The sequence below is a fragment of the Camelus dromedarius genome, chromosome 20, assembly GCF_036321535.1.
Source record: "Camelus dromedarius isolate mCamDro1 chromosome 20, mCamDro1.pat, whole genome shotgun sequence".
In the NCBI taxonomy this organism is placed as follows: domain Eukaryota; kingdom Metazoa; phylum Chordata; class Mammalia; order Artiodactyla; family Camelidae; genus Camelus; species Camelus dromedarius.
In genome coordinates, this window is record NC_087455.1 from 13,622,286 (window position 1) to 13,635,197 (window position 12,912).

The window sequence follows — 12,912 nt, forward strand, 5'->3', positions numbered from 1 at the left end:
TAAAGCAAGTGTGGTAATTCTTAATATTGTTGGACAGAGAATAAAGGAACAGAGAAAACTGTTTGGCTCTGCCTCTTGATGTTCTAAAATTTCTATTTCTTTGCTTATTAAAAAAAATCTAAAAACTAAAATGATAGCTATAACTTCTGTAGAGGTCAATTTGGTAATATCTAACAAAAATCACAAATGCATATGACTTTGGGGTGGCAGTTCTCTTTATAAATGTTTATTGAGGTATAAAATGCATAAAGAAAAGTGAAAATATCATAAGAGTAGATTATGTTAGTTTAAATATTCTTTCCACTTCCATTTATATTGGGTAAACAATCATCCTAAAGCTTTTCTTTTTCTCTATTATTAAATAATACATATTTATTTATTGAAAAAAAAACAGAAAAGTTGAGAAAAGTATAACAAAACTACACAACAACATAATATTACCATCCACAAATTAACCATTAACATTTTGTTGTAGTTTCTTTGGGACTTTTTCCAATGCATGTATATACTTTTTTTAAAAAACAAAGATGGAACTGTTTGATACTTCCTTGTACTTTCTCAACAAGTTACAATGCATTGTGCACAACTTTTCATATAATTAAATTAACACAGAATTGCATCATAATTTTTAATGACTGTGTAACCCAGTATTGTCATCACTGGTGTCCATCTGATATCTGTAATAGTGTTGGTAACTGCTTAACTGTATAATGGTTTAAAGGGTTTTTCTCATGCTCTTGCTGGCCAGGGTTGGGCTGGAGAGGAGGGACGCTTGGATGATCTGCCCAAATTCTTCGTGGTGCTGTGTGCAGGGATTATGCTCAGTGCCCTGCTGTTGTCCCCAGTGCCCTTCTCTTGACCCCTTGTGGTTTCCTTGTATCCTGTTGTTTGAGCTGCAGTCTTCAGCCTGCAGCAGGAGATCCCAGGTCTAAGTCTGCTTAAAAGGTTAAAAGCATTTATCAACCTGACCTTAAACTGCACAGGTTTTTCTCTTTTCCTCAGAGCCTCTTCCTATGCATCCTTTGTTCTAGGTACAAGAATATTAGAAGAGACCCAAAGCTGGAAGTGAACTTCATACACAGCAAAGGGAAGGGACTGCACATCTACAAAAACAAGAACAACTTTGCAACAATTTGTTACCCTGAATGTAGTCTCTATGGAAACTAGCCCTGCCCCTTGAACTCTTAAACTTTTACTATAAACCTCCCTGCCTTCTCTCCCCAGCAGGCTCACGGTCTCAAAGGTATTAACCCACTGTGACCCCCTTTGCTCGGCAAAGAAATAAGGTTGCCTTTTCTACTTCATCCAAAACTCTTTCTTTGAGTCTCAATTTGGTAAGCAGGGTACAGAGGCCATGTTTTGGCAGCAGTTGTATAGCATTCTTCTTAAGGTCCCACTGAGGGACATTCAAGTTGTTTTCAGCTTTTTGACATCATAAGTAATGCTGTGGTAAATATCATGGTGCATACATTTTTCAGAACTTCTAAAAGGCCAAATTTTAAGTGTTGAATAAACAATAACTTCTGTATCTTAAATGTGCATGGAAAGGGATTCCTGATATTCCATCCAAACTTGCTTTAGCCAGAGCCTTCTCCATCTAAAGCACAACTTCATCTTGCCATTAGCTCAAGAAAAAACCAAACAAACAAACAAAAAAAAATTGGAGTTATCCTTGACTCCTCTCTTTCTCTCATGACTTAATCCAATTAATTAGCAAATTCAGGTGGCTCTTTCTTCCATATATTCCCAGAATTTAACAATTTCTCCTTACCTCTACTGCTCTCATGCTGGTCTACGTCACCGTCATCTCTTGCCTGGATAATTGTGGTGGCCTCCTAACTAGGATTGCCAGTTAGCAAATAAAAATGTAGGACACCCAGTTAAAACTGAATCTCAGACTAACAACAAATATTTTCAGCATAAATATGTCCCCAATACTGCATTCTCCATGCAGCAGTCAGAGGGATTCTTTCAAAAAGTCAGAATAAGTCATTCCTCTGTTCAATATCCTGTGATGTCTTTTCATCCCACTTATAATAAAAAGGAAAAAACAAAAACAAAAAAAAACCTTAAAGCTGAGGCCTTGGAGGGTCTGCTCCAGGCAGCTTTGTTCCTCTTTGATGTCACTGGCCTGGTGTCCTCCCCTTCCCTCTGCCTGCATGTCTCTTCTCCCAGATATACCTAACCTCCTTTAGGTCTTTGCTTATACTTCGGGAGACATTCCCTAATGATTCTGTTTAAAGTTGCAGGTTTCCCTTCACCTTCCCTACTTTACATATCTCTGTAACACTAAACTACCTTTTAACAAACGTATTTATTTAATTATTTTTCTCCTTTTACAGAACTTAAGTTCATGAGGGCATTTTTGCTTTTTGTTCACAGTGCTTAGAATACTATCTGACACTTAATAGATGCTCAGTAAACATTTAACAAATGTCGAATTAAGGAAATGTAGTTATACAAATCAACAAGTAGCTTTCGTTTTTCTTTTACTAGGATTCCTCTCACATTCTGATCATTCAGCATGTTGTTATCTATTTCAAAGGAGTCAAGTAACTGCTTTAATTTTGGAGAAGCCATTTTCTGTATTTCTGTAATAGTAGCAAATATTTATATGTGCAGACACGGTTTTAGGTATAATAATATCTTAGAACCTTAGGTATTATAATTAATTTACAGGTTAGGAAATTAAGGCCCAGAAAGGTGAATCATTTGCTCAAGATCACATATGTGGGATCGACAGCACTTGGTACGTAACTGCGTCCTTAACTGCAATACTCTGCCAGCTAGCTTTTAGTTCCCTTTCCGTTAACTTGTTCTGGTTAAACTATCAGTAAAAAGTTTTTGAGAATCAAAGTCAACATCTGTCAAAAGCCAAGTGCTTACCCGCCTGCAGTCAAGGACTGGGCATTTTGCATTTGAATCCAGCGTGGCGGGAAGCGGAGGGCAGGTGTCGGAAGGGGCGGGGAGGAGCCCCAGGCCCCACCAGCCAATCAGAGCGGGCGGGAGCCTCCCTTCCCCCGCCGGCGTCCACGCGCCAAAATTCCAAAAGGGATCTCGCGCCACTACTCACCGTCTCCCTCCGCCGAGCTCAGCGAGCCGGAACTATCTAAGTAAAAGGAGTCAGTAGTCTCCCGTCGCTTTCCGCTCGGGCCCTCGACACTGTCCGTGCGGGCTCTCCTCAAATTCGGCCCTAAGACCTTCGCTGTACAGATGGAAGGAAAGTTTCGAGCCCGCTGTCGTAGGGTGGTGGCGTGGGCGGGACTGGCGGCGGAGGGATTCCAGACGCGCGCTCTGCGGCCGTCGGCGCGGAGCTTGTGGCGCCAGAATTCGGAGCGCGGAAGAGCCTGAGCGGCTGTTGCCCGGCCTCGGGTGCGTCTCCCGCCGCGGCCGCCGGGGCGAGGAGGCAGAGAAGATGGTGGTCCTTCGCAGCAGCCTGGAGCTGCACAGCCACCCCGCCGCCTCGGCCACGGACTCCCTGGACCTGTCCAACGAGTTCCTCAGCCTGGAGCAGATCGGCCGGAGGCGGCTCCGCTCGGCCGGCGCCGCTGAGCAGTCCGCCGTCACCGCGGCCGCCGCAGGCGTGAGTACCGGCCTGGGGCGGACCCCTCGGGCCGGGCCTGGGGGACTGTCCGCGGCCCGCTGCCCGAGTGGGGCCTCGGGGGATGGGCGGGCGGTCCGGGTGACAGTTGGCGCGGAGGAGGGGGCGGGTTGGCCGGAGTGTGGTGGAGGACAAGTAAAATGGAAGGCTTCTCGAGATCGGAGCCCGAAGGGGGGTGTGGGTCGGGTGCGAGATGGGGCTGACTGGAGGAGGGCTGAGCAGTGCGTTACTGCCTACTTTTACGCGAGAGGAAACCGAAGCCCTACGCAGACGAAGTGCAGTTGGAGGCCGAACCTTGGCTTGGGGGCTGCCCCATCCCCCATCTCACACCCTTCCCTAACCAGTCGCCCAGGCTCCCGCCCTAGGTTCGCAGCGATCGAGAGCCAGAGGCATTTACTGACCGCTTACTGTGTGCGTAATAAGTGTTTTAGGGGCCGCGGGGGATAGAAAGATTGTAACAGGTTCCCTGACCTTCATTTACGATCCAGAGAGGTTCGGTAATCAGCGCAGTGACTACTACCAGGTTGCGTAATGTGAAGGGATGGAGAGCAACGTTTCACGTACATCCTCTTCACTTGGGCATCATAACGGCTCCATGGGAATGGAGAGTTATGATATTTATCTTACAGATGAAAAGCGGACTCAAGAAGGTAATCAGTAAGTGGTGGATCTAAAATTAAATTGAAACTTGGATTCTCTGCCTCCACCACCTTTCCCTTCCTTTTACGTCATGCTTCAGTTATGAAGAAGGTCTGTAGGTTTCCAAGCTGGTGGAGCAGTATAGTCTTCTTAAAAGAAGTGCTTCTCCTTCTGGGTCTGAAGTACCGTTAGGATGTTTGGCGGACTTAACGCCGAGGGAGAGTCCCTCCACCTCCCCACCCCAGCTGCTAAAAGAGAGGTGGAGGAGACAGCGTTAACAAAAGGCTGGAGAAATTGAGGAAGCAACGCTAGTGAAAGTTAAGGCAGCAGGAAGGAGCCTAGTTCTGTTGTAGGCGTGGGGGTGGGAAAATAAGACCAGAGAGAGGTTTAGGAACTGGAAGGTCACAGTGAGAGGCCAAGGAGAGGTATGTGTGGTGGGAGAGAGTGACAAAATGTAGATAGGGGAGTGGTCACTATATGAAATGAGTTGTCAGTGCTAAGGGGAATGAGAGAGCCTAGTCTCTGAAATTGTGATTCAGAATTGTAAAACAAATAATTTCCTGCCTTTCAGGATCTGTTTCTCAATCATAGGCAGAAGTTGTTAGAACTCTGGGGAGGCTGGACACTTCTCCAGTGAACTCAGTCCCTTGAATTATTAACCTATGTTCAGAAAAGCTAATTATTTCAGTAAATATTGTTTATTATCTTCAGAATAATGTTAGATCCTGTGACTGTAATGTTGTATTGAATACTGGTTAAGTACCATAAAGAACTGTTAGCTTTGAACCTTAGGGTTCCAATAATGTGCAGTTTTCTATACTTGTTGAAAGGGGTGATAACCCACCATGTGGGTAGTGAGGACTAAATGTCATTATGCATGTAAGGAGATTACCTGATCACTTGGTTTATGATTAGGACTCAGTCATTGTCAGCTATTAAGACCACAGTCAATTTTAATGGCCACTCCATTTTTTCCGTTCCTCAGGTTAAAAATGTTACAGTCACTCATGACTCCTCTCATTTCATATTAGCAAATTCTGTTGGCTTTGCTTTCAAAGCCATTATCTCTTGCCTGGATTATGAAAATAGATTCTTGACTGGCCTCCCTATTTCCCACCCTCTAATGCCCTCCTCCCCCAGAAATCAGTTCTCAGTATAGCTTAAAGAGTGATCTTTTAAAGTCGAAACAGTTGGTGACTCCTCTGCTCAAAAATCCCTAAGAGTAAAATTTAAAATTTGAGGAGCAGTCCTACATTTCCTTGCCCCCTTCCCTCATGACGACATCCTCTTCCATTCTCCCTTTTGCAAAACCCAGTCTACTTTAGCCACTCTGGCCTAGCTGCTCCTTGAATCCCAAGACGTTTGCACTTACTCTACCTTCTGTTGGGAACACTCTCCCTAAATATCTGCATGAGCCATTCCTTTACCTTTTACCTTTTTTTAAATTAAAAAAAAAAAAAAAACTCAGAACTCATAGTGCTTAATGTGTTCCAAGAATTTTACAAATACTAACTCAACCCTGATAACCTTATAAGATAGGTATGATTATCTTTGCAGGTGAGAGGACTGAGCCACAGAGACTTAAAGCTTGCTCAAATTCACCTTTATAATAATTGATAGAGCTGTGAGTCCTACCTGGGAGAACCTAGGAATCAGTCTCTTTCAAGTCTTTCCTAAAGTTCTACCTTTTTGATGATGCCTACCCTAACCACCCTATTTAAAATTACAGACCACTCATTGACAGGCCCCTTTACTCTGTTTTTTGTTCCCCAGCACTTACCTCCTTCTCAATATTCTGTAATTTCCTACTTTTTAAATGTTTTTTTTTTATCTCTCCCCAAATCAGATTGTAACTCTATAGAGATTTGGATTTTGACCTTTTGTTTAGCTGTGAATTCTTGGCACCTCGAAGAGAACCTAGAGTATAGTAAGTGCGTAATGAATATTTTGTTAATTGTCTTGCCACATCAGTGGTATGTGGTGGTTGAGCAGGTGGCACTTAGCTCATTGTTGTATGGTGAAAAGGCTATTTTCCAGGCTGGGATGTCCAGTGGGAATTACACCTTTTTGAGACATGGTACTCCTCTCTTCTATGTCTCCTCCGTAGAGGATTTTGACATGTGGCATTAAATGTTGATCCCTAGAGTTGAGTAACATGGCTTCCCTGCATTTGAGAGTACTTGTTTTGCAGTAATAATAAATAGTCTATTTTTGTTGGTTTGTATTAGGCTGGCCTTTGATTTTAGGCTTAGAATTTGCAACTTTTAGAACAAGGATCTGATAAGCTGGTGTTTAGAAGGGATTATAGTCAACAAATCAGGAGTTTGGAAGACCAGTTAAAAGATGTTAATACTAATAGCGACCATTTGTATAACACTTGTTAGGTGCCAGGCAAGGTACCTAATATTCACACATGCACTTTCTCCATAAAGTAACTATTACTATTATCATCCTTATTACAGATATGGAAACTAAAGTCTCTACCTTAAGTAACTTGAACAGTATTACACAGCTCCAAGTGACATGCCAAGAATCAATCCTAGGCAGTCTATCTTTAAGAGTTTGAGTTCTTACTGAGAACACTATTATCGCAATAGACCAAAGCAGAAAAAACTAGAGCGTAAGTTAAGGTGGTACTAAGAGGGACCGAGAAAAAGTCCAAAAGTACTGCAAGGGGTCTGAGAGTTGTTCAGATACAGGGAGGGAAGGCAGTGTTTCCTGCTAAAGAGGTAAGCTGTATACCATTGGGAATATGATGCCAGAGTTTGGTGAGAAGTTAGGACTATTTTTCTTTGGGAGTCACCTATATAGACTTGATAGTTGAATTCTTGAAGGTGAATGAAAACAGGAAAACACAAAAATATTTAAGATCTGGAGAATTGGCTTTATTTTAAGGGGGAGAAGAGGATGAATTAGGTTTAAAAAGAGTATCATGTAAACAAAAGATCAAAGCAAAGAAAGGAGTGACCAACTTCATCGCAGTCAGTGAGGCAGAATTGGCGATTGGACTTAACTATTAGGAGATAGTTTTAGATCCACTGAAAGAGCTATAGAGTTAGAAACCAAATTACTGGAACTTGTGGTAGTTAATTGACCACACCAGTGCTTAAAGCTGAAGCTAAGGAGAGATATCACAGCCATTCTGTGTATAACATGTATACCATTGTGCATTAGAGTATACTGCTGTTCAAGCTTTCAAGAAGCCCTAAGTCTGGATGAATATATTTTACGTCAATATTATAACTATGGTTTTAAAAATCCTATTTAACCTCATTTGTTGAATTGATACTTGAATTGACTCAACCAGCTGACTCCCATTTATATTTTTTTGTTATGAATTTAAAGCTTGCCTGCTCTTTTGTGGAAAATTAACAGCGTTTCTATTATGCAGTTGTGTCTGCTTTGGGGAAGACCTTTTGTTACTGTTGCATGCTCCCTATACTAACTTACTGATTCTGCAAGATTATAACAGACTTTAAATTTAATGAAATGAATTTTTTCCTTTTTTAAAACCCTCACTTTTAAAGAACTATCAGTGCTCTCAATATTGAAGTATATTTTAGCCAAAGGATAAATGAGGACACTATATCTCTAGGTTTAGTTTTCAGATTAAGTATGTTTTCTTTGTTTTTCACCTGCTAGGAAAATGTTTTCTAGTAATACATGTTGCAAAAATATGAAAAATTGATAGTAGTGAAAGTCTCCGTTTCAGTCATCCAGTGTTAATTACTGTTAATTGTTGGTGTTTAACTTACCTCTTGAGAATTATTTTGATTAGCTATGTTAAGATGGGACTTTTTTAATAGCTGCTGGTTCCTGCAGGAAATCAGATGTACACAAGATAGTTCATCTAGAGGTATTTATAATACATACAAAAAATGGCAGATAACCTAAATGTAATGTATTAAGCAGTTTGTTAAATAGATTCATGTAATGGCTGGAATACTGCTCATTTATTTTAAAAGATATTTGGAATAATATTTCATGACATGGGGAAATGGTTGTATTACTGGTAAAAAATTACAGAGCATAAATAGCATTATCCCAGTTTTAAAATTGTGTAAATATGTTTGCATAAGAATGGTTTATGCACCAAAATGTTAATAGTGGTTATCTGTGGGTAGCTGGAATTAAGGGTGACAGTTTCATCTCTGCATTTCTTCATTATGTGATTATAATGTACACATATTGATTTAATTTTTGTTGCTTTTATATGAAACATTTTTGGAAGTTATTGATACTTTTAAATTCCCAAGTGTGTACTTCTATATAGGTGATTCCCCAAAAACCTGTTTTTTGTTTTTTTCTCCATGCTTTAAGAAGAGCCTTTTTAAAAACTTTTTTTTAATTAATTTTTTTTAATTGATGTATAGTCAGTTTACAATATTGTGTTAATTTCTGGTGTACAGCATAGTGATTCAGTTATACATATGTATATTCCTTTTCATATTTTTCATTATAGGCCATTCCATGGTATTGAATACAGTTCCCTATACTGTACAGTAGGACCTTATTTTTATAAGGAGAGCTTTTCTTGATGCCTAGTGCTTATTTAGGGAGAATGAACTAAGCCACTCACTATGCAAATCAAAGATATACTTATACCACTTATAAGATTAAATCTTCCAAGTTTCTCAGAGAATCTTTTTTTCCCCAGTATTTAGCACCCCCCTCTTTTCTTTTTTCCTATGGAAACAAACCTTTTTTAATTATTCCCTGGAATGTGGTGACATTTGCTTTTTTTTTAATTGTAATAAAATATAGATAACAAAGTTTATCATTTTAACCATTTTAAGTGTACAGTTTTATAACGTTAAGTACATTCACACTCTTCTATAGCTATCACCACCCTCCATCTCCAGAAATTTTCATCTTCCTAAACTGAAACTCTGTACCTATTAAACACTAACTCCCCATTTTCCCTCCATTCAACCCCTGGCAACCATCATTCTACTTCCTATATCTCTTTGAATTTGACTATTCTTGAAGCCTCATAAGAAGAAACAATTTTTGTTCTCATGTGACAGACTTACTTCACTTAGCATAATATATTCAGGGTTCATCCATGTTACTTCAATGTGTTAAAATTTCCTTTATTTTTAAGACTGGATAGTATTCTGTTGTATGTACTATGTATATGTGTGTGTGTGTGTGTGTATATGTGTGCATTTTATACATTCATTTGTTGATGAACAGTAAGATCGCTTCCACCTTTTGGCTGTTGTGAATAATGCTCCTGTGAATATGGGCATTCAGATATCTGTTAAGTCCCTGCTTTCACTTCTTTTGAGTATATCCCCAAAAGTAGCATTGCTGGATCCTACAGTAATTCTGTCTTTATTTTTTGAGGAATTGCCATATCATTTTCCACAGTGGCTGTACCATTTTACACACAAGGGTTCCAGTTTCTCCACATCCTTGCCATCACTTATTCTCTCTCTCTCTCTTTTTTTTTTTTTTTTTTTTGATAGTGGCCATCCTAATGAGTGTGAAGTGGTATCTCATTGTAGGTTTGGTTTGTATTTCCTTATGACTAGTTATGTTAAACTTCTTTTCACATATGTATTGGCCATTTGTGTGTATTCGTTGGAGAAATTTCTACTCAAAATTCTTTGCCCATTTAAAAATTTTTGTTGTTGTTGTTGTTAGAACATAGGAGTTCTTTGTATATCATAGATAGCAATTTTTGGTCACAAATATGGTTTGCAAACATGTTCTCCTATTCCCGGGTTTCTATTTCACTCTGTTGATAACGTCCTTTTGCGTAAAAGTTTAAATTTTGATGAAGTCCAGCTTACCTATTTTTCCTTTTGATATCTGTGCTTTTGGTGTCATATCTAAGAAATCATTGCCAAATCCAATGTCATGAAAGTTTTCCCCTGTTTTCTTCTGAGTTTCTAAAAATTTTTTTAGCTCTGTAATCTTTTACATTTTTAAGCTGCCATCTAAGCTCCCTCTGCCCCCATCGGTTTAAATAGTTACAAAGAAAATCATTTCTGTCATCTTTTAATGTTGACTTTTTTTTAAGTATTACATCAGACTTTAAATATCCACTGGAGTCTAGAAACCATACTTATTTGATACATGTCTTGAAACAAACAAAAAAATACATGAACAAGCTCTTTTAGCAGTCAGAAATTTTACCTTATTTCTATTTTTCCCTCTTTTAATTTGTATTTCCAGTTCACTTAACATAGCATTTTATCTTGATATGTTTTTATGCTGAAAAGTCATTTAATTATCCTTTCATACTTGTAAAACAAAATTTGAAATTTTTCCGCTTTTCTGTGATGACAACGCTCCAAGAAATCAAAATTTTCCATATTGAATTACAATTATTAATATTCAATTGAGCAAAACAAAAAAAACCTACTTTGATTTAAAATGATTAAACATAGGAAGTAATACTTTGTTAGAATTTCCTGTGGTTGAAGACCCCCATCCACACCAGTTAGTTTATGTATCTGTGGATGAATCTTACTTATTGCTGAAGACAGTGTTTTGGCATCCATTTCATTGTTTTAATAAATGTAAGCACTGAGAAACATTGTTCACATAAATAAGTAGATAGTAATGAAAGGAGTTTTGTTGCAGTGCACTCAGTTTTTCTGGCTTATATTTGGAAAATCACTTGACAAACATTTTTAATGGTCTCTTAGCTTGATTAGGTCTCCTTTCAATTTTGTTGAAAGCAAAGAATTGGAAACCACCTAACAAAGGAAAGGATTTGTTGCCTAGCTTAGCCATTCAATTTCTTAACACCTACACTAATGTTTTTCTTTGTTTGGCTTTACGAAGGTTTCTCATGACTTGAAGCAGTCCACAATAGTAAGATTCAGAATGAGTGAGAGGCTCTACTTTCTTTTCTAAAATGGGAGGTAAATGAAAGAGGATGCCTTGTATTAAGGTGCTTTCTCAGACAGATCAGTTTTAAGAAAAAGTACATATGGAAGTTGAGAAACTGAAAATAGATCCCCTTACAGTTTTCCTTGGAAAGTCTTAAGTTACACTACACCCATCTAAGATGTAGATATTCATTTTAAAAAGAATACACCTACCTAAATGTGTAGTACACTGATAAAAGTGGGAACAAATCATACATATCACTTAATATCTTATGAAGTACCTGTCTAATTCTTACACGGATCCTCGTTGTATAAATATCCTTACTTGTGGATTAATCAAATATTGTGCATGAAACAAAATTAAACAACACAATGTCCTAATAAAACTAAATGAATGACCAGATAAAGCCAGCCTAAGGGGCATAGGGGCGCACTAATATTTCATTTAAAAAAAAACAAAACAAGAACACTGCTTGCTTTTCTGAAACTGTCCATTTTTAGAGTAGTAAGGCATAGGATTATAGACTTTTCAGGCACTTGTGCTTTCTTTTTTAATGTAAAAGTATGCTCTATATGATTTCAGAGAGGCATATATGAAATTTTGAATACTTTATGACAGAACTTCTGTAGCTCATAAAAGCAACCCACTAACTTAGAGAGCCTCTAGTCTATTGAGCAAAAATAAAGTTAAATGGAGCTCTATGGTTTTTACAACAGATCAACATACCTAAACAGTTCTTAAATTCAGTTGTTGCATTATCTTGGAGAAACTGTTTGAGATAGTAGTAACTCATTTTTGTCATCCAAGCCAAAAATTACAGTTCTGATTGTTCACTCATTTTAAGGTTGCTGCCAGTGGTTGCATGACAGACAACGGTGTATCTGTGTATCTGTCTAATTTCTGTAGCTGTAAAATAAAAGAGTACTTAACTGTTATGAACTACTACAACTTTTTATCAGTGATCCAAAATTTCACTCTCCAGACTACTTTTACGAAATTGAACTATAAACCATCAATAAATCTTATACTAGCCACTTCCTAGACTTTGCTGATAATTGTTTATCATAAAATGATCATTCTAGATATTAACTATTATAGTTTCCTGAGGAGATTCAAAATGGTGTTGCACCAAAAGCAGTTGTTACAAACTTGTAATAACAGAGAAATCTTAGGAGGAGTTTAACTTGGGGATTTGACTGAAGAAAAATTTAATGGCTTTCTTAATTTTTTTTTAAAGGATGGGTCTTCAGTAAAGGAAGTTGAAACCTACCACCGGACACGTGCTTTAAGATCTTTGAGAAAAAATGCACAGAATTCTTCAGATTCTAGTTTCGACAAGAATATGGAAATAACAGAGAAACATGCTAATGGCAGGCATTTTACAAGGTAATACAGGATGGTTGAATGCTTATTCAGAATCATTTAAAGTAGTAATTTAGGATTTACATTTAATTTTTAAGTATATTCTTAACCAGTTATAAAGAGTACAGGTTGTAAAATGTAATTTATTTGAAATGAAATTGTAACAAATGAGTATTAATTTAATTAAAAATGTAATATGTATATAATCAGGTTTGTTTTTATTTTCTTGTTCAAAGATGATTCTGTGATATGTGTGAGGGCAGCTAACAAGATTGGTTGATACAGGATCAGTTCTAAGTACTTGAGTAATATAGAGACTTTGTGACTGTAACTTGCTTATGATATGTGGTATTGCTTCATAGTCTGTAAAAAGCCTTTCTAACTACTACTATTCAAAGTAGTTATATATCTAATTGCTTGCTATCATCAGTTCTAAGTAATTTATGAATATCTGTGTTGGTATA

General features: G+C 38.1%; 1 protein-coding gene across 3 annotated transcripts in view; it reads left to right on the forward strand.

Annotated features, from left to right (window-relative positions):
* Positions 1-3,379: 3,379 nt before the first annotated feature.
* The window catches only part of ATAD2 (ATPase family AAA domain containing 2), a 58,344-nt gene continuing 48,811 nt past the window's right edge, over positions 3,380-12,912 (forward strand). Inside the window, exons 1-2 of one of the 3 annotated variants that reach the window (XM_031439581.2) lie at positions 3,380-3,583; positions 12,324-12,472. In XM_031439581.2, the coding sequence (XP_031295441.1) occupies positions 3,416-3,583; positions 12,324-12,472 (317 nt within the window). In that variant the 5' untranslated portion in view covers positions 3,380-3,415. Of the gene's footprint in view, positions 3,584-3,938; positions 4,013-4,143; positions 4,252-12,323; positions 12,473-12,912 lie in introns of those variants that run through there. The other 2 variants (XM_064476867.1, XM_064476866.1) reach the window with 2 other exon arrangements.